General features: G+C 37.2%; 2 protein-coding genes and 1 non-coding gene across 4 annotated transcripts in view; 2 read left to right on the forward strand and 1 right to left on the reverse strand.

The window, feature by feature from the left end:
- sgsm1a (small G protein signaling modulator 1a) overlaps window positions 1–4,101 on the forward strand; it is a 104,775-nt gene extending 100,674 nt beyond the window's left edge. For both annotated transcript variants that reach the window (XM_028825164.2, XM_051921385.1), the window contains 3 exons: window positions 222–318; window positions 1,727–1,894; window positions 2,182–4,101. In XM_028825164.2, the coding sequence (XP_028680997.2) occupies window positions 222–318; window positions 1,727–1,894; window positions 2,182–2,270 (354 nt within the window). In that variant the 3' untranslated portion in view covers window positions 2,271–4,101. The remainder of the gene's footprint in view (window positions 1–221; window positions 319–1,726; window positions 1,895–2,181) is intronic.
- Window positions 4,102–13,483: 9,382 nt separating this feature from the next.
- triap1 (TP53 regulated inhibitor of apoptosis 1) lies at window positions 13,484–15,003 on the forward strand. The gene is made up of 2 exons (XM_028824959.2): window positions 13,484–13,715; window positions 14,095–15,003. Exons 1-2 carry the CDS (start codon window positions 13,569–13,571, stop codon window positions 14,170–14,172), a joined length of 225 nt encoding a protein of 74 aa, XP_028680792.1. The 5' UTR covers window positions 13,484–13,568; the 3' UTR covers window positions 14,173–15,003.
- Window positions 15,004–22,376: 7,373 nt separating this feature from the next.
- Window positions 22,377–22,449, reverse strand: trnak-uuu (transfer RNA lysine (anticodon UUU)). Its single transcript has one exon. It is a non-coding gene; the product is annotated as a tRNA-Lys (tRNA).
- Between the last annotated feature and the right edge of the window lie 98 nt (window positions 22,450–22,547).

Here is a 22,547-nt window from a genome sequence, read left to right on the forward strand (position 1 = left end):
ATATGAGAAAATGTGACTCAAGCTGATCTACAAATGTCACTGAATACTAAAACAAAACAAAATACTTTTTAAATTATGAAAAAATGAATATATTCCAAACTATTGTATAAAATATATTTCTTCTCATTATTCCAAATATATAATATTAAAAAATATTAAGCATCGTGAGAGCATCTAAGTGAAATTAAATGTGTTATGCTCTTTGTCTGCTTCTCTTTTAGATATTGGACTCAGAACTTTTTGAATTGATGCATCAGAATGGAGATTATACACATTTCTATTTTTGTTACCGTTGGTTTCTGCTGGATTTCAAGCGAGGTAATAATAATACATTGGCTTGTAACCTTTATTGTTATTATTTATTTGCTTAATTCAATTTTTAAACACCCACTCAGAAAAATAATGCAGTAACTTTATTGCATCCGTTTCATTTTAAAAATATTAAAGCTTTGCCACTTAATTCATCTACCACTCCATTTCCAAACCACTTTTTCTATTATAGGTTTGCAATGAGGCATAGCCTGTTCCAGTTAAACCTACATTTAAAGTGATGTAAAAAATATATTGTATTTGTTATTTGTATATGTATTTCCACACTGTGCATGAAGCTATGAGTACAACTGAAAACTCCTTTTCAGTGTTCCATTGCAGAACATTTGTGTTCAGTTCAGTTCATTGTCTCTATAAACAGTGACTAGAAGCAAATAGTGTTAAATGAGTATTGGTACTAGTTCAATATGGGTCATGTTTAATTGCTTCTGTAGACTGCAAGTCAAGGTGTTAAGTTTATTTTTTGCAACAGTTTCTTGTGTTTCTGACACTGTGTACTTGCATTATTTAAAAAAGTTAGACAGGAATGCTATTTTTTTCTTTAAAGACGTTTTCATCCCAGTTTGAGCATTACTACGTTGTGCTTTCTGTTCAGGACACAGAAAGAGACAGAAACACAGACGACAGAAGCCAACAGTTATCAACAGAACTTCATCCATTATCCATTCTTCTACTGCTTCTGCTTTAGCTGTACATAACATGGGCTCACAAATGACCTTGAGCCCATTTTGATGTGTCAATAGAAAGAGGTCAAAAAATTATATTATGTGTGACAGCTGTGCATCATATTGGTTTTATAATAAATCCTTAAATATATATGGGGCTTTTAATTCTTGCAAATCTTTACTATGAGAACCTCCTCATAAAAAATGTTGCTTTACAAAGGTCTTTGTGGCATTTAAATGGCAGGGGTAATCTGGTTGGTATTAACATTACAGCGTCTGTTCTTTATGAAACACAGAGTTTACATTACATTTACTTATTTGGTTAAAACCGTTTTTCAAGGCAACTTCCAACACTTGAGATAAAATTGGTTGAATTTCTTTCATTTTCACTTTCATTTGGAGCACAAGCAGGTGACGTGACTTGCTCATGGCCACATAAGGTCAGTAGCAGGATTTTAACCCACAACAACAGGATTTGATGCCCAAAGTCTTAACCACTGTCTCACACTGTCTTTGCCTCTGTTTGGATGGATTGTTACTTTAATGATAACACTGGAGCCTTTCTATGATACTGCTGAATTATAATAGAATTTCATGTCATTTTTTTAAAAATTTGCAATCTTACCACTACCAAAGCCCAGCTTTGCTTATTTTCAAACATAAAATTTAGGTTAAGGTATACCTTCTATTCAAAATGGTGTCAGCTGTAATTATCATTGTGCTTTCCGTAGAGCTGGTCTATGATGACGTTTTTTCTGTCTGGGAGACAATCTGGGCTGCAAAGCATGTTTCATCCAGCCACTTTGTTCTCTTCATTGCCCTGGCTATGGTGGAGCTGTATCGAGACATCATATTGGAGAACAACATGGACTTCACAGACATTATAAAGTTTTTTAATGGTGAGTGCTCCCTAAATTGATATGCCATTAAATAGCATGGGAAAAGCTCTAGGAGTGAAGTGTTGGATCATTATATCATTATTTGTGTACCAAGGAAAAGTTTTCTTTTTTTGAAAAGTAATTTGTTTCACTACAACTACAGGCTTCAGTTTGGTTAAGATAGATGAAAAAATGCTAATAAAAATCACTGAAAGAAAATATAAAACTATGATAATTTTTTATGTCGAAAAGACTTATCACACAGCTGTTTTCTTTAAACTTTACAAAATGTGTCTTTTAAACTCTAGAGATGGCTGAACACCACAACACCAAGCAAATACTGAAGCTGGCACGTGATCTGGTGTACAAAGTGCAAACCCTCATTGAAAACAAGTGAGGACAGTGATGGTGGTATTCGAAGGTTGGTTATAGTGCTGCTTCTGTGCTCACCATCCAGGCATCCACCCTTTACAGCTGTGTTCCTCAGTAAGCAATGTCTCACACTGGTGGAATGGGATGGAGAGGACTGAAAACAAGCCATCATTATCTTTCTGATCTAACTGCCATTTTGTCATCATGTGAACATTATCATTACAAAAAAGAAACTTAGTGAGGCCTTATTTCATTCATCTTAATTGCAGCTTTCTGCCTCTGGCAAAGTAATTAGTTGTGTGTACTGTGGGTGGAGTGCTTAAGCAGATTTCTTATTTAAATTGTCGGTTTAAAATGGCTTCCAATTTTACAATGAAAAAAAGAAAACATTGTGGTTTCCTTGTCAGCCAAAATAAGTGTAGTTTTATAAAAATGCAACAACGTGGTATGATATTGCACGTAACAGCGATACTTTTACTCTTAACATGCAGCCACATCACTCCTGATGCAGTTTTGACAGACAGTGTCTAGAATGCATTTCCAAAAAAGCTGAGTTCTTGGAAGATTTAAATTTCATAGCGAAAATAATAACCTTGACATTTTAAAATAAGAATGTTTATATGACAAGTTATGTTTTGCTCTGCTCAAAGCAGAGAAACACAATGTGCCAAAAAAGTAAAACATAAACACTGTAAGAGACCACTGAGTCAGTAGTTATTCATTGAAACACAGGCTGCAAGTGCACAATGATTAAAATGTCTAAAGGTGGTATAGAAAATATTAAAAGTAATATACACATCTAGAGATGTGTTTCATGTGTCAGACCAAGTATAGTTTTATAAATAACCATTCCTTCCCAAAATTGTACTTATCCTGTAAGACCTGGTCCTCTACTGACTGTCATGAATGTCAGGTCTTGGTTCATACATCATGGAAGTGCTTACAAAAATGCATTTACTAACTGTCATTCGCCACTAATATTTATATTTCAAGTTTTAAATGAATACTGTCTTGTTCTAAAAATGAATCTTATTTTTTATAGTACTTTAATCAAAAAAAAATAAAATAAAATAACAGTAGTTGTAAAACATATTGGTTTCTAAACAATTTCTGTTATCATTTACTTTTAATTGCTAGTGATATTTGGATAAAGCTGGTGAATGCAACACATCTAATATCTGTGCAACTTTCTGAGTTTCCCAGTAACCCTGACTTGTACTAAGTGGGTAATAAAAAATATAAAAATTTGTTATTTAGCTGATGTTTTTCCAGGTAAAAGGTTTCACATTTCACTTCAGCTATCATCTGGAAAACTGTCTTTTTGTTAAGAAATAAAGGGTTCCTCTGTTATTTTATATTTGCTCTTTGTATATGTTAAAGACACAGCGTGTCCCTTAGTTAGTTTGACAAGCACTGCGTCAGGTGCGGTGTCATGCAGGCCAGATTAGCATTTTGAAAAACTGTTGAAACCAATAGCCTACCCTGAAATTGAAACTGAAAAGAATTACCCTACTCTTTCAGTTTCAGTATTGCACCATCAGGCTAGAATGTAAGATACTTAAAATAATGGAGTATATTTGAATGTAATAGGATTAACTACTTGCTGAGATGTCCAAATATTTTTCCATTGTGTTTTAAAAATTAATATTAGTTTGACCCAGGTTGCCACAACTGTTTTTTATCTTGAATCTGCTTACCATTATGTCCCTTCAATGTGTTGTTCATTATATTGATCAAAGAATTCTGTTGTATTAACTTTATCAACACCTTTGACTGGAACTTAAACTTTATACTCTGAATTAGGTCTTTATGCATCTTAATAGCCAAGGCATAAGGCACAAAATACAATAATTAATTCTAACATGACATAGTTTGTAGCACTAGCTGATCTGGGGTTCAACTAAATATATGTAAGAAAGCATGTCAATGGCTCTTCAATTCTGGGTATTTTGTTTACCCTCTTGATTTTGATATGGTGAGTAATCATTGAAGATCATTTATTTGTAATGATCGTTTTCATGGCCTTTGATGTTCTCAGTTTTTCCTGCTTTACTGTCTAGCATTTTGCACTTTATGTGTGCCTTGGAATGTTTTGCCAATTGCACCAGAGGTAAACTCCTATGTGTACTAATTCTGTATTTAGTAATTCATAAAATGTGTACATTTATTTTACCAGAGAAATTATAACCGTGTTGTGCACCTGCACTCAGTTATGGGCACTATAGAAAAATAAACTGAACTGAACAGAACAGAATATTTTAATTGATAAATCAATATTAAATTTGCATAGCACATTCCATAGGGAGCACTATTGTAAAGTACTTACCATATACTTCAAAAAAGAAAGGAAAACAATACTTTGTACTGAAGTTAAATACAGTGAAGACAACTTGTTTGATTATGAAAAAGGCAGCATATGCCAGAAAAAAAAATATAAACAGTGATACACCAGGCATGTTTCCACAGTTTTGGAAAGACAAAGATTTATTAGACAATTTTGCGCATTTGTTTGGCAGCACACTGTGCAGTAATCAGATCCCTTGTATGTTTTTTTAATTCGGTTGAAATCTAATAGACCTAATTTTAGCTTCATCCATCCATTGTGTGTACCTTATTTTTCTAGCCTGGGTCATAAGCAGCCTAGGCCTCTACTCCATCACAAGGAAAATTCATCTTTCAGCACAAAACTGTATTAATAAATAATGAAGTCCTCATTCATTAAAAACAAATTTAAATCTGTAGCAAAAAATGAAGGAATGCACTGTGTCAAATTTGGGAAAATTGTTCTTTCATTATCTGCGGTGGGTTGGCGCCCTGCCTGGGATTAGTTCCCTGCCTTGTGCCCTGTGTTGGCTGGGATTGGCTCTAGCAGATCCCTGTGACCCTGTGTTCGGATTCAGCGAGTTGGAAAATGGATGGATGTTCTTTCATTGTAAAACATTAGCAACAACAAGGTTGCTTCTAAATCCTTCCTTTTAAGATTCCACGAGGTGTTTGTGTAATACTGTATAACATATTAAAACATCAGCCAAAACCTTACCCCTTTCAAAATGTCAGTGTTTTAAATGCCATGTATTTATTATTACTGTGTCTTTTTTAACCTGCAGATTTGTTGTACATTTCAAATATATCTTTGTATATTGTCATTTGTGATCTGTATTGTTATATGGAATTATATAAACATATGTTTTATCTTTAAATGTGTCAAAATCTATCACATGTATATGTTTAAAAAATGTCTTAAGTATACAATGAAATATATGTATATGATGTAAAAGTGCTTTCTGGACTAAATATATATTATATATATATATATATATATATATATATATATATATATATATATATATATATATATATATATATATATAAACCATGTATTTATTTTACTTATTTTTGATGCTGCAATCCCCTCTCAGTTACTTCGTTATGTGAAATGTGTGGTCAGTTTGCATTTTAGTATGTTATTCCAACTCCAGAAGCTTCTTTCACATCTGATTCCTTAAGAAACATAAAAGGCAGAAGAATCTAAATAATAGGATGCACAGCCACAAGTAAAAAGTGATAATATCTATAAAAAATAAACCACTATGTTTTAGTTTTGCATAAAAGTCACCATGTTCAGCACTAAAATTACTGATTATTACCTGAGAAGTTAAACAACCGATGTTGAACTTGTTATCATTGTTTCTTACTGAGGAACATTTGGGAAAGGACTTTTAAAAATAAAAATGTATAATAATAAGTACAATAGTTTTACTTTTATTCTGTTTTGAAGTAGCTTATCAATTAGTATCATACATCTCAGGAAATTTCAGACAAGATTTTTTTTTTTAATTTGTCTTTCTTTTGCATTCCTCTTCACTACCTAAAGTCTATGATTCTTTTGACACTAATATTTTATAAGCCACTGTAAAGACGAGAAATCCTCTTATGATTCTGCATTCTTAGTTGTCTCCCCTTGCCACAGTTCTTTATAGTGGTACTTCCACTTTGAAGAAAGCAGAATTTGAAAGAATTTAAGGTGTCATTCCATATTAGCCTCCCAAAATTACAGTCTGCATTAAAGGGGAATGGTCATGTTTTGCCAACTTTTAATAGCAAAAAGTGCTGTTTTATATGGGAACTTTAAAAAAAAAAATCGAGATGTGAAATGAGGAAGCCATTTTTATATAAACTACCAGAAAAGAGTAGACCTGGTCTAGCAGATAGAGAAGTGTGACTGTTTCTCTCTAAAGGGTGTATTTTCCTAGGGTGTTCAAATGATAAGTATCAACGTCTCTGTTCTCTTTTCTCCTTTAAACCACTAATGGGCACTTAACATGTTGTATAGTTACATTGCTGGGCCTCACTGTATAGGTTTTTGCCCATCTCCAGTCACAACAACACACTTCTATGTCACATTCACAATCATCCTGTCTGTCTTTCCATCCTGTCAGTTGAGGTTTCACTTCAACCCACCTCCAAACTGAATTACCTCGGCCACGTGTGCACATTTAAATCCCACCAAAGGCTTTATTCTCTCTCTGCCTATAGTCACATTTAAAGCTGAAATTTTTCCACGAAATCTATGGCTTTTATCTTAAGAGATTGCTTTCATAAAGACCAGGGAGTACAGACTCAACTTCTGGGGGCTGAATTGTGTATAGATTTTTTTCTTTTTCAATTTTATTTTTTGATTTACTTTGTTAATCCCTGAGACAAAATTATTGTCTTTTCACATGACCTTTGGCGGTCAGAGCACACGGTCAATCATTGTATAGTGCCCCAGGAGCAATTTTTAGGTGAGGTCCTTGCTCAAGAGTTCAAAAGAGTAGGATCCGTTATAGAATTTACAGGAGTTGAACCAGCAACCTTCCAGATTTTTTTTTAGAAAATGTCTAAAATTTTTAATTCGCATCTTAATTAGACAACAGTATTATTACTATTAATCACATTTTTAGGTTACTCGCTTGTTACAATTCAGAAGCATGGTTTTAACTCCACTAACTGCATACACAAACATTAACAGCTAACATCTGCATCTGAGCCTATTCATCATAAAGTACCTGTTTCAATTAAATGCAAGGAAAGAAATGAGAAGCAAGTGAATACTAAGAAGTTGATAAAAAAATACTCTGTTTTCAGAAAAAATACCTATTATTTATTTTGTTTTGACTAACATGTCAAGCTTTAAATATGTTTTTCTCTGCCACGTTAATCTTGCTCACACCCAAGTATTCAATACAGTATATAAAACAGCTGCCCGGGATTGGTTCCGTGCCTTGTGCCCTGTGTTGGCTGGGATTTGCTCCAGCAGACCCCCGTGACCCTGTGTTCGGATTCAGCAGGTTGGAAAATGGATGGATGAAAACAGCATATTTCTTGCTTACACACATACAGTATATACAGTAATCCCTCGCTATATCGCGCTTCGACTTTCGCGGCTTCACTCTATCACAGATTTTATATGTAAGTATATTTAAATATATATCGCGGATTTTTTGCTGGTTCGCAGATTTCTGTGGACAGTGGGACTTTTAATTTCTGGTACATGCTTCTTCAGTTGGTTTGCCCAGTTGATTTCATACAAGGGACGCTATTGGCAGATGGCTGAGAAGCTACCCAACCAGAGCACGTATTATGTATTAAATAAAACTCCTCAAATATATTGTGAGCACGGGGGCTGTTCACACCCCTAGAGGATATGGCTGCTCCTCAAAAAACACTGAAAGATTACCTTCACATTGCTCTCTTCCTTGCTGGACTTACATATGGCTGCTTTGTCAAGGGATATGCTTCCCGCACTGTGCTTCGCATACTTAAAAGATCAAACAGCACGTATTGATTTTTGATGGTTTGCTTTTTTCTCTCTCTCTCTTTTCCTCTGACATTCTCTGCTCCTGACGGAGGGGGTGTGAGCAGGGGGGCTGTGCGCACACTGGTCTAGAGGATACGGACGCTCCTCTAAAAAATGCTGAAAGATTACCTTTACATTGTACATCCTTGCAGCTGCTTTGTCCGGTGGTGCTTCACATACTTAAAAGCCAAACAGCCCTATTGATTTTTGTTTGCTTTTTTCTCTCTCTCTGACATTCTCTGCTCCTGACGCGCACCCCTTTGAAGAGGAAGATATGTTTGCATTCTCTTAATTGTGAGACGGAACTGTCATCTCTGTCTTGTCATGGAGCACAGTTTAAACTTTTGAAAAAGAGACAAATGTTTGTTTGCAGTGTTTGAATAACGTTCCTGTCTCTCTACAACCTCCTGTGTTTCTGTGCAAATCTGTGACCCAAGCATGACAATATAAAAATAACCATATAAACATATGGTTTCTACTTTGCAGATTTTCACCTTTCGCGGAGGGTTCTGGAACGCAACCCCCGCGATGGAGGAGGGATTACTGTAATGCCTATACTCACATTGATTCACAAATTTGTATACACAGTGAGTGGCCATTTCCTTAGTTACTACCCCTGTCCTCCTATTGTAGTTAACAGCTTACTCAGTGATAGCTTCAAATGTTCAGTCAGTGCTGCTCCAAACAGTCACATAGGGCCCATGCATAACGTATGTGTGTTTAGGCACAAGTCACAGAAAGTATGAGCAAGACTAAAGATCAGAGTGTTTTTTTAACACACCTTGGTTATAGGTACTTAATGCACCTGCTTGAGTATGTCAGAAACAGCAAACCTGATGGTTTTGTAATGTAAAAAGTGTAACAAGGAATCAATTGAAGGCCATCAGCCAAAAAACATCCACTTCACATGTGGTCAGAAACAGACAGCTGAATGGGGCCAACAGAGGCTGACTGGCTCCAGTCAGTCAACTAAAAGGTAACTACAATAGCGGTGCTAAAAGAAGCTTGTCAACAACAATTCATTTTTGTATGGCCCAAAATCAAATAAAGGATGCCTCAGTGGGCTTAAACAGGCCTAGTTTCATTGACAGCCCCACAGCCTTGTCTCTCTAAGACATCAAAACAATCCTAGTGTATTTCAAAGTCAAAGTGAGTTCCATTTGTGATGGTGAAATGTGAAAGTTTCATTGCAAGTTTTATTATTTTTCATAGCAATTAAATAAAAGACCAAAACAAATGAATAACTGATGTGAAGAGAGACAGGAAAGATTCAGGAGATGAGGTTTGAAGAGAATTTTAAAGTAGACAGGGGTTCAAACAGTTTTAGGTACAGTAAGTCTAGTAAGGCTACACAGTTGTTTTTAATGTCTCTTTATTTATACATTGTGCTCTCACTGTTTTATCCTTCTCATAAGTATTTTTCTTGGTTAAAAAAGAACAAAAAATGTTTCCCTTTTTCTCTTATTCTGGGTGTTGAGGACTGCAGAATTGCCACCTTTTTTTATGGTATCTATGCATAAAGACATGAATACCTTCTGTTATTCATTTTCTATACACATTTTGGATTACGATGTCATAAGGGGCTTGGATCAACTGGATTGAGCCACTCATTAAAAATGACCTGATGTAGAGGTGTCAAAATATGGACTGTCAGCAAAATAATGTAAATTAGATACATCTTCATAAAATGTCATGCACATATGCAAGCACAAACTTGATAGGGGCTACTGAAATATACTTAAGTCGTTTTTCATAAATCACACATCATTCCTTACCCCTGATACATTTATGTGACACATTTCTGTATCACTCCCGATGGAATCCTGGTTTACAACAATCTAGAAGGCTTGTAAGCCCTATCTAGTACAAGGCTGGAGGGTCTCACTGTAACACACAGCTCAGTTGCCACGGCTGTCTTTTGGCCTGTGGTTTCCTTGGACAATGTGCCTAGCGCCTGCAACAGAGTGTACATCTGACTGTGCTGCAGATTTAAAAGAGACGAAATCATGGGGCAGCACTATACACTTCCCATTTCTTGCAAAGGTTCCTAATAACCGAACTAAAATATACTGTATCTGTTGAATAACACTGCTGTGTTATAGGTTTTATCCAGTCCTTTACCTCACTTTATTATTTTTTTTAATTCATGAATGTTATTAAAGAAATAAAGAAAAGAAAAAGCACAATAAAAGTATGCATACAATCTAAAATAATTATATTTTTGTACATATATGTAGTACTAGGGTGTTGTACTGTGTTAGCCAATATGAATGTAGAGAAATGCCAAGCAAAATGACACCTTTTATTGGCTAACTAAAAAGATTACAATATGCAAGCTTTCGAGGCAACTCAGGCCCCTGAGTTCTTGCCTGAAGAAAGGGCCTGAGTTGCCTCGAAAGTTTGCATATTGTAATCTTTTTAGTTAGCCAATAAAAGGTGTCATTTTGCTTGGCTTCTCTGTACACATATGTAAATACTATTTACAAACACTGATTTGATATTTATTCTAATACAAGAAAATCGTTTCAAATTTTACAGGATTTTTTTATCTAAAAAAGTAAGAATAATTTAAAATACATTTCTCGGATATTGTTTGCCCGCCTTACAGCTCGCGTATCCGGCGCAGTGCAGAACACCTACTCACGTGATTCGAGCCGCGCGTCGCGTCCTCGTGACGTTGTGGGTACGCGCCCATAGACATATATAGATAGACGCCGCAAAGGGGGACAGTCAGCACGATGCAGTGCAGCACAGCGTTAATTCTTTTCTTTTTTTGAAAAAGGACCATATATTTCTATAAAACTGGTTGGATACATTAGGTTTTGTAAACCTGATGCCTTAAGACAAATGGCAATTTTATTAATAATAATCGATGTCTAAAGATATTTTTAAACAAACACAATTTGCTCATAAGAGGGAAATTGCAACAATAGATCAAAACGGCAAGGAAACTTTGTATGATTTATTACGTGAGTGGGAAAATAAAAACACTACATACTTTATATAACATATGTATATATATATGTATATATATATATATAACATATGTATATATATATATATATATATATATATATATATATATATATATAGTACCTGCCAAATAATACAAAGAGTACACAGCGTGTGTTTCGCCCTAATTGGGGCTTATCAGGTGTGCACACCTAAGCTTCCTCTTAACGGCGATTGTTCATTGGACATCAACGTTACGCCACAAAGGCTGCATCGTTTATTTTGCAGGATGAATATTTTCATTATGGTCAACTAATGTGGAACTAAAATGAATAAACCGTAATGTCAAGTTGTACTGCATGCACAGTTCCGATCAGGCCGTGCCGTAAAGTGGATTTTTTTTTGTTTTTAATGTTTTTTTCATTAAGCGCATTCGGTGTGTGTCACTACCTGGTTCCCGTTGCCAGCACGATCTGCGTACGCAGCCGCATTCACTGTGTTGCCCAGTCGACACGATACGTCAGCCATATTGCAAGTGGCATTTAAACTAATACAGGTAGACGTGGAAACCGGGTTTTCTGATGAAAAAACAATAACGTTTAAAACAGTATCGTTTACATACAACAGAGTTTGGCAAATCGTTTAAATGCAATTATTTATATCCATTTACACACTAATAATGGCAATTATTAAATTATAATAATTATTATTATTAAACAATTCCTCCCATATAAGTAACATTTCTCGGACTGCCTTCTTCCATCTCCTAAACATTTCTAGACTTTGTCCTGTTCTTACCCAACACCGTACTGAAGTATTGGTTAATGCCCTAGTCACCTCACGTATAGATTACTGTAATGCTATTCTATCTGGCATCCCACAAAAACTTATCCATCGCTTACAACTTCTTCAAAATTCTGCTGCCAGGATAATAACCTGCTGCTCTAAATCCACTGAACATATTACACCGATTCTCTCTCAACTTCACTGGCTCCCTGTTAACTACACAATACAATACAAAATACCGCTCTTAACATTTAAAGCTCTCCACAACCTCACTGATCTCCTACAGACTTGCACTCCTCTCGGTCACTCAGATCCTCATCTGCAGCTCGACTTTCTGTACCGCACATCAAACTCTGTGCTATGGGAGCTCAAGCGTCTCTCATTGTGCTCCTTAACTCTGGAATTCTCTTCCCTCTCATATACGTCAGCTCAATTCAATAACACATTTAAAAACTGCCCTCAAAACTTATCTTTTCAAACAATTGTGAATGTTGCGCTGTTACTGCCAGTTATCTTTGTTTGTCTTTATTTTAACAGTGAAATGATCCACTCAATGACAAAAATAAACCATTTTATTGTATATGAATTGGCTTAATAATTTCTGAAAACATTTCACTCATTCCTCTCTCAATCTCTCTCACACACACACACACGCACACACACACACAATGTGGTTACTTAAATATATACAGGATAGGATCTAAAATCCTTGAAACAGAACTGTCTTACATAGCTTTTTCCGTGTGTTGCCACTCTGTAATTTGAGAGTATTCAGTCTGGCAATATGGTGCAGCCTTAGTTTGTGGAAGACAGACACAACTAAAGACATGAGCATAAAATGATGGTTGTCAATTTCAAACTGTGTTTCCTCAATGTGCTCCTTGAGAAAAAGCACATCATCTGAACCAATCTCAGCCCAAACAAACTGATTGATCAAAGATCCACTGACAGCTCGACTGTCGACTGTCGGATAACACGCTCAGCTGCTTTGACCACCTTGACTGGACCCTCAGAAGGAATCATCAAACCTCCTTTGTTTTTTAATGTGAGCGAGTGGTAGCTTTCATCATGTGATGCCGGTACAGCATCTGTTACCAAACTAGCATGGCACACATCACAGGACAGCTTTCTCAAAATCCTGTCTAAGGGCTACCTCCCACTGCTTCCTGAGGTGGATTTCTTTGGGAAACCTTCAAAGTTTGACAAATGTTAACAGCTAACAGCAATCTACATAGTTAGTGACTAAATACGTTTAGCCAAAACGTTGCATGGAGGCTCACTTGAACACATAAATGCATAGCTTTGCTAGCTTACCCTGGCGTAGCTAAAGTTAAGATTATAAAACGGGATTTTCTAATTGCCAAATATAACCAAAACAATTGTTCAGCCTTACCTATGAAATGTAATCCCTGTGATCTGGGTTGGTGCGTACAGCGGTTTGTACAATCCCAAGCAGCACATGCGTGAGGCATCTTTATTCATTACTTCACTCCACAGCAGTGCCACTCGCAATATGGCGACGACGTTGACGTACGATGCTGCTGGTCATGAGGCGTGTCGCTACCCGATCTGCGTGCCTATGCGCCTGCGCGCGCAAATCTGGTAGGCACGCAGATCGGGTAGCGACAAGGCGTCTAGTAATTCTGTCAATGTACGCGCCTGCGTTCGCCATCGATGACGCGAAAGGAGCGCCACACTATTTCTGCCTGTCCGATGGTCGTCGGCGTCTGCTAAACCTTGTGCGCGATGAACAGCGTTGGGGAAGGTTGCACCGAACTCAAGCGGGAGTACGATCATTGTTTTAACCGCTGGTTCGCCGAGAAGTTCCTCAAGGGTGACCGCAGTGGCGACCCCTGCTCTGAAATGTTCAAAAAGTATCAGCAGTGTGTGCAGGTGAGCGTGCGGTGAATGTACAAATGTCAAAGATGGATTTTAGCCTGGCAGTGGTTATCTTAAACGACCAAGACGTGGGGGGGGGGGGTGCGGGCCCGCTGTAAAGGCACGAGGCTGCCGTGGCCCCAGGGGGAAATTTACCTTTCCGTAGAAGTTTAACTAACTAACCAACTAACTAACTTGCCTGAAGAAGGGACCTGAGTTGCTTAGAAAGCTTGCTTATTGTAATCTTTTTAGTTTTGCTTGATTTCTAACTAAATAAATAAACGCACCCACGTACGCACTATATGGTCTGAAAACACGCCAGAATGAGTAAAAAGAATGATAATTTGAAAGGAATGAAAACTTTTGACTATCTCAATCCTTGTGTGTTTTGTAGCAAGCCATTAAGGACAAGGACATACCTGTTGATGGGATAGAATTCATGGGGCCCAACAAAGAGAAACCAGAAAGCTGATGTGAAGGCTCCTGTGCTGCTGGACTCCACTGAGACTTGGAAGGAGATGCAAAACTCCTTGTCATTTGATGGTGTCTTTGTATCTTTTGCTGTATGGATGGGGTGTGTGTGCGCGCCTCTGGGACCACCCTGAACACGTACGCTAAATTCAGACATGGTTTTCTTTTAAAAGAAAAAGTGTAATGGCAGTGATGTCCAATGCTAATAATTGTCCAGATAACATTGGAACACTAATGTCACCAACTCGCCTTGGGCAAACAAACTGAAACCTCAGAACATCAAATGTCAAAATTATTTGGGATCATTTGTTGGAGAAGCCATCATAATGCAGATGTCAAAGTCATATCAGTGCATATCAACTACACACAACAACCACCATTTAGAGTCGGAATGTTAGACGTCAATACATAGAAGTCATTCCCCACCACTATTTGTGTTCTGAAGCATTTCACGAAATTCTCTTTTACATCACGAGATTTCACGTGACGAGAGGTAACCAAAGAAGAGCTTGTATGTGTGCTTGGTCCTGGCCTCGAGACTGATGTGCCTCCTCACAGACAGGCCTTTTCATAATCCTGTCCTGACTGTTGGCTGGATTTTCTATTGCGCCTGTAATGCCAGATGCTGCTACTTGGAGGTGCTCAGTTTTTTAGCTTTTGGTCTTGCTGTGGACTACACAAAATAGTAATGATGGAATGCATGGCTGAAAGGTCTCTTCCTGTGGTGTTACATGGTCCTTTATTTTTTTATTTAATTATGTTTGAGTTGTGTATCATGCAGACAGTCCTCCAATGTTTTATTCTAATGTTTACAATAAATTCTGGCAAATAATTTCTGTGAAGTCTAAATTTATATAGAACAAGATGTGTACTGTGCAGTACAGCTGTATTCTTCATTTATGGGAAATCGTGTTGACAACTCAAAGCAGGATCATTTATTTATCTTTTATGTCATTCTTTGTGTTCCTGCTTGTTTTGAAAAACTTGACCTTGAAGTGCATCCATTCATCTGAAGCTGGATTTTCACAGGTCACTATGTGAAGACCTTATTTTTATTGTGACATTTGCTAAGCTCGTGTACTTTAATTTACATTTTAACTTTCATAAATGTAATACGGCACTAACTTTTAGCACCACAAGAAGTCATTGGCTAACAGGTGTATCAAAGTGTGGGTTTGCAAGCAGTGGCCCACCATCCTGTCCAGCCAGACAGTCGGAGCTGGTGTGTTTGAGACAAATCTGTAATGAGAATTGGCTGGAAAATGCTTATGTACATGTCTTGGCAGAGTGATCTGGGTGTCCTAAGATAACTGATGGGACCAATCTGAGAGCCCAGGACACTGGTACAGCTCAGGCAGACTACGCTGGATGTAATGAATGAAATATTGGTGGGTCTTTGTGTGATCTTCCTAACAAGGATATTTAATTCAACATTTAACTTTGTGTTTCAGCTGAGCCTGAATTAGATGATGCAGATTCATAAGTGGATGAACTGATACAGAGTGACCCAATAGTAGCTCCTAAAGATGGTAACTGAGCACAACTGCATGAGACTGTATTTCTATGCAACCGTGTGCAAAGAGAACAATGTAAGGACTTTCTTTCATTGCTGTACAACTGATAAGGTGTCCCCACAATTTGATGAACATTTAACAAGAAACTTGATTATATATCAATGTCTGTTTACTTGTGTACCTCATGTATCTCAGACTAAGTACAATTTCACATAAACAAAAGATGAACGAGGAAGTGCATCCACCTTTGTTGCCCACAGGGAGGTGCCAAATGCATCCTACTTAACTAACCCACATTAGTGTAACAGTTATGCTGTATTAAACAAATTGTGTGATATATAAACCACCAGAGGGTGCCACTTGTGCAGTACCTAAGTAAACCACGAGGGTGCTTACTGTGCAGTGCTTAAATCAGTGGTTTCCAAACTTTATTTTATCACGGCTCCTTTAAAAATATTTGATCATATGGCGCCTCTCTTCCATTTTATAAAATACTACAAACACAAAAATTTTTAGTACTAAAAAATTTATTAAGATAAACTCTTATACACAAGAAAAAACGAATAACAATATTTTATTATTGTCGCTTAAGGAGATGGATGTGCTTGCCTATTAGCGCAAAGTTTATCAAATCTCGGTGTCATTGATGAGATAGCTACACGAAGCTCCTTTTCTACAACCAAACGAGCACGATATTTCGATTTTATTGCAGCTAATGCAGAAAATCCTGTTTCGCATAAATAAGATGTTGCGAACGGCAGCAATACTTTTAAAGCTTTATTTGACAAAATATTATATTCACTCTTAATATCTAGCCAAAATTGAATCAGAGATACATTCTGAAATTTTTGTTTTAAAGAAGTATCACAAGATAGTTCAATCAAGTTTTCTTTCTCAATACTTGTTAATTCAAATTCGTCATCTTCTTCGTTGATAAATGGATTCTGTATCCACGCATATTTTGTAAAATCAAGATCATCAAAATAATTCGAAAAATGAATTAACAAACCATCCAAGTGTTCAACAAATAGATTTTTGTTTGCTTCTATATTAACTTGGGCGCATAAATTTAAAAGTGGAAACATGTCGAACCTATTTTTTTCCAAATTTGTCTTCCATATCTCCATTTTTTTAATGAATGCTTTCACTTTATCTTTTTGAATCAATAAATGCATTTGTGGCCCTTGCATCGATTTATTCAAAACACTCAATTTTCCAAAAATTTCCACCAAATAGGTAAGTTTAATAATAAAATTATCATCCCTAAACATATTTGCATCCTCATTATGATTTTCTTCGAGAAAAATTGCAATTTCTTCTTTGAGTTCAAGTACCCTCTGAATCACTTTTGCACGAGATAGCCAGCGCACTTCACAATAATACAAAAGTGAGGTGTAAGCAGCTTCCATATCTTCACACAGCTTTGCAAATAACCTAACTTTTAATGGACTGTTTTTTATGTAGTTTACAACTTTTGTTACTTTTGTAAAAACGTAGTTAAGTTCCTCACTCATATTTTTTGATACGAGAGCTGCTCTGTGGAACATGCAGTGCGTCCAGAGAACATCGGGTGTTTTCCTTTTAATTAGTGCTTGAAGGCCAGTTTTGTGTCCTGACATTGACTGTGCACCGTCTGTACAAAGCCCAATGCAATTATTCCACAATATGCCGTTCTTATCAAAAAAATTGTCGATTATATTAAAAATTTCACTGGATGTGGCTTTGCCAGGAATGGGTTTGCAAAATTATATTATTCTCTTCAACATATCGAACATATGCAATTAAATGTGCGTCTTTAGCTACATCGGTTGCTTCATCTACTTGTAAGGCGAATTTTGAAGTGCGCATGTGAGAAACTAATTGATCGCAAAGATCGTCAGATATATCATCGATTCTTCTGCCAACAGTGTTATCAGCAAGCGGTATTTGTCGCAACTGTTTTGCATATGATTCGCCAAACATTGTTTTGACCATATCAATAGCTGCTGGCAAAACTAATGTTTCTCCTATTGTGTGTGGTTTTTTGCACTTCGCGATTCTGTAAGATACTAAGTACGATGCTAGTAACGCATTTGATGGAATATGAACTATTTTTTTGAACGTTTGCTTTTGTTTAGTGAACTCATCCAATTTTCTTTGAAAAAATTATTGGGACTTACCAACGTATTGAGAATGCATAGTTTCAATGTGGCGTTTTAATTTTCCGGGTCTCATACTATCAGCAGCCAAAACTTTCGAACAAAACAAACACATTGGTTTTTCCACATTATCAGTAATAACACTTGTAAATCCGAACGATAAATAAGACGAATCGTATTTTCTTGTCTTGGGAGTTCTTCCTTCCTGATTCCTACTACTTGTGCCAACATCAGATTCTTCATTATTAGAGGATTTTCTCTTATAACCAGTCAAGAACTTATCCATTTCTCTAAAAATATTAGGATAATTAATTTATTGTTCTTAAAAAAATTAAACTTAATTAAATTACTTACTATTGTGATCAGTGAGTAATTAGGTACGTCAAAATAAAATAAGAAACACAATCTAACACTGCTGAGCTAAACTGAAGTCGATATTGTCTCGATTTTTGGAGAGTTACTGGTCGGCCAAGTTACGTGTCATACCGCTGGTGGTTTATCCTTGCAATGAGTGGATATCGTAGGTAAGAAAGTGAGAAGTCCAACAACGCGTCTGAATATTTACGCAGTAATACGCAGCCGCCAAATCTTTTCGCGTGTGCGCATAGACAATACAAGCCCTACGGCCTACGGTGCTGATATATTTCTGAACCGTACTGTTTGCTACGGGGTAAGGGTAGCATCAGCAGCATAGTAGTTAATATGTACCTATATGTTACGTATTGTATTAGCTGCACGTGCACTTTTTTTTGTCAATCCTGGCTAATATTCGCGCCTCCCCTTAGACTAGTCCACGCCTCCCTAGGGAGGCGCGCCTCCCAGTTTGGAAAACGCTGGCTTAAATGAACCACAAGAAGGCGCTTACTGTGCGTTACTTAAAAGAACAGCAAGAGGGTGCTTACTGTGTACTACTTAAATGAACCACAACAGGGCGCTTACTTGCATTATTTAAAAGAACCACAAGAGGGCACTTATTGTGCAGTACCTAAATGAACCACAAGAGGGCGCATATTCTGCAGTACCTAAGTAAACCACGAGGGTGCTTACTGTGCAGTGCTTAAATGAACCACAAGAGGGTGCCAAATGTGCTATACTTCAATAAACCACAAGAGGGCGCTTAATGTGCATTACTTAAATGAACCACAAGAGGGCGTGTACTGCGCACTACTTCAATAAACCACAAGAGGGCGCTTACTGTGCAGTACCTAAGTAAACCACGAGGGTGCTTACTGTGCAGTGCTTAAATGAACCACAAGAGGGTGCTTACTGTGCAGTACCTAAATGAACCACAAGAGGGCACTTACTCTGCATTACTTAAAAGAACCACAAGAGGGAGCGTACTGTGCAGTACCTAAGTAAACCACAAGAGGGTGCTTACTGTGCATTACTTCAATACACCGCAAGAGGGCGCTTACTGTGCATTACTTAAAAAAACCACAAGAGGGCGCTTACTATGCAGTACTTCAATAAACCGCAAGAGGGCGCTTACTGTGCATTACTTAAAAAACCACAAGAGGGCGCTTACTATGCAGTACAGTACTTCAATAAACCGCAAGAGGGTGCCAAATGTGCAGTACTTAAATGAACCACAAGAGGGTCCTAACTGCGCAGTACTTCAATAAACCACAAGAGGGAGCTTACTGTGCAGTACCTAAGTAAACCACGAGGGTGCTTACTGTGCATTACTTAAATGAACCACAAGAGGGCGTGTACTGCGCACTACTTCAATAAACCACAAGAGGGCGCTTACTGTGCAGTACCTAAGTAAACCACGAGGGTGCTTACTGTGCAGTGCTTAAATGAACCACAAGAGGGTGCTTACTGTGCAGTACCTAAATGAACCACAAGAGGGCACTTACTCTGCATTACTTAAAAGAACCACAAAAGGGTGCGTACTGTGCAGTACCTAAGTAAACCACAAGAGGGTGCTTACTGTGCATTACTGCACTTCAATAAACCGCAAAAGGGCGCTTACTGTGCATTATTTAAAAGAACCACAAGAGGGCGCTTACTGCGCAGTACTTCAATAAACCACAAGAGGGTGTTTACTGTGCAGTACCTAAATGAGCCACAAGAGGGCGATTACTGTACAGTACCTAAGTAAACCACGAGGGCGCTTACTGTGCAGTGCTTAAATGAACCACAAGAGGGCGCTTAATGTGCATTATTTAAAAGAACCACAAGAGGACGCTTACTGTGCATTGTTTAAAAGAACCACAAGAGCTTAGCTACCAAGATTCTACCAAGAATTGAAAGCTCGGGCCAATCGCGGCCTGTATCGGCTACCAAGAATTGACCAATGATGACTCGGTCGGCTACCAAGAATTGGCGAATCACGGCTCGTGTTGGCTACCAAAACTCAGAATGGGCGGGACAGCCTCTTGTCAGTTAATGTATTCTGCAAAAGCTTTTTCGAGTCTGCGATTTGCTTTGCGATTTGCGTTTCTTTTTGAATTGTCTAAAAATGTTACTCACGAGTGTCGGTTTGTGCAGATATATTTACATTCACATACACATTTTTTGAATTATTTTTTAACCATTCTTGGTGCAGTTTATTACATTTATTAAATATGTGTGCAAAACGTGTAAAGACAGATATAATAATGTATAAATATAATAAACATTGAATTGTATAATCATAGTTTCATTTTTTATACTTAACACTAATTTCACAAATCATTAATATCAATGTTAATACAGAATAATAATAATAATTATATTCGATATTAACATTAATGTTATAAAATATGCTTATAAAATAGACCTACACCTTTAATACTCAGACAATTCTAATCGTGCTGTAAAACAGCATATATATGGTGTACAGGTCGTAACGTTTTATTTATTATGAACATGTTCTACTTATGCCTCGCAGTTAGGAGACCTGGGTTCGCTTCCCGGGTCCTCCCTGCGTGGAGTTTGCATGTTCTCCCCGTGTCTGCGTGGGTTTCCTCCCACAGTCCAAAGACATGCAGGTTAGGTGGATTGACGATTCTAAATTGGCCCTAGTGTGTGCTTGGTGTGTGGGTGTGTTTGTGTGTGTCCTGCGGTGGGTTGGCACCCTGCCCAGGATTGGTTCCCTGCCTTGTGCCCTGTGTTGGCTGGGATTGGCTTCAGCAGACCCCCGTGACCCTGTGTTTGGATTCAGCGGGTTGGAAAATGGATGGATGGATGGATGTTCTACTTAAGTTTGCATATGCTTGGGTTTATGTCCAAATGCTTGTTAATGGCGTTTTTGTCTGATAGCCGAGATTTAGCCAGTTCTCTGGCACTTTTAGTACTGGCCTTATATCTTACTTGTACATTGTCCCAGTTAAACGTATGTCCTGTGGATATTGTATGCGTATAGAGCTGTGATCGGGAGTCCTTCCTTCTAACGGCGTTGCGATGTTCCTGTATGCGAGTTGCAATTCTTTTTGATGTTTGTCTCATGTATACCGCTGGGCAAGAACTGCACGGAATGCTATAAACGTCGTTTCGTGTTTCTGTCAATTTCTTGTTTTTAGCGTTGAAAAGGACCGCGCGCAGATTGTTCGCGGGTTTCTGTGCTATTCCGATGCCTGATTTGGCCAGGATATATATATATACAGTATACTGTACTGTATATATAAGATGATCCGCTGTGGCAGCCCCTAACGGGAGCAGCCGAATGAAGAAGATATATATCATTAACTAGTGTGTGTGCTGTTTACTAGAAGTATATAAACATTTCCTTTTGCAATATTTCTAAATATTTATTTTTACCTACTTCAAATTAATTAAATGTCAGCATCAACTAGAATATATTACTTCTCAAATTTTATAAATATATACAAACACAAGGCTGTGCACTATTATTTATTCATTCTTATTGTGCTTTCATTTTTATTGTACGCCTCTTGATTATCAGTGCGGCCGTCTGAGACCATGGTAAAGGTGCTATATAAGTAAGTGAAATGAGTTATTATTTGTTATAATTAAGATTCAATAGAATTTGCAGATAGTTTGTTTAATTGTGATTTTAACTATGCTTGTTGTCCATGTGTTCCTTAACAAATCAATCATTCATTAAACAGTTTTTGTTTAATCAAAAAATAAAAGTAAACAACTAAATCTGCAAAGCATAATTCAAAGCACCGTTCGTCGAAGAGAAAGTTTAAAAATATATATTTTAGAGATACAGTATATTCTTTCACTCAGCAATGATTTCTGGCAGATCGTTTCTCAAGAATCGCAGCTATACTTCGACTAATACGCGATGTCCTTGGACCGGAGAACCAAACATCCGCTTAAGTGTCAGCAGGGGTCTTATTTTAACTTCCGTCCTGTTTATTTGATAAGAGTTTGATTTGTTGTTTTAAGGAACTTTCTTTGTTGTCATTGGCAATATGGCGCTCTCTTGTGTTCAAATTTAAAACAGAAAAAGAAAATTCTGTCTGCGAGGGGAAAGGCTGGGCATTTTATTTGCATTCTGTGACTTAAAATAAAATACGCGACAGTAATAGCAGGCGGCGTCTGTAATACAATTTTAAAATTAAAGTATCATGTAATACACGATGATAAAAAAATTTTATCGCCCGAACAGGGACTTGAACCCTGGACCCTCAGATTAAAAGTCTGATGCTCTACCGACTGAGCTATCCGGGCTCACTGTATTGAACTATCAAATTGTTCAAATTGAGTAGATTTTTCTTTTTTTTTTCCACTTGTGCGTAATATATGGTTTAGTTTTTCATTCTGTCATA

The sequence above is a fragment of the Erpetoichthys calabaricus genome, chromosome 18 (genome assembly GCF_900747795.2).
Source record: "Erpetoichthys calabaricus chromosome 18, fErpCal1.3, whole genome shotgun sequence".
NCBI lineage: Eukaryota > Metazoa > Chordata > Cladistia > Polypteriformes > Polypteridae > Erpetoichthys > Erpetoichthys calabaricus.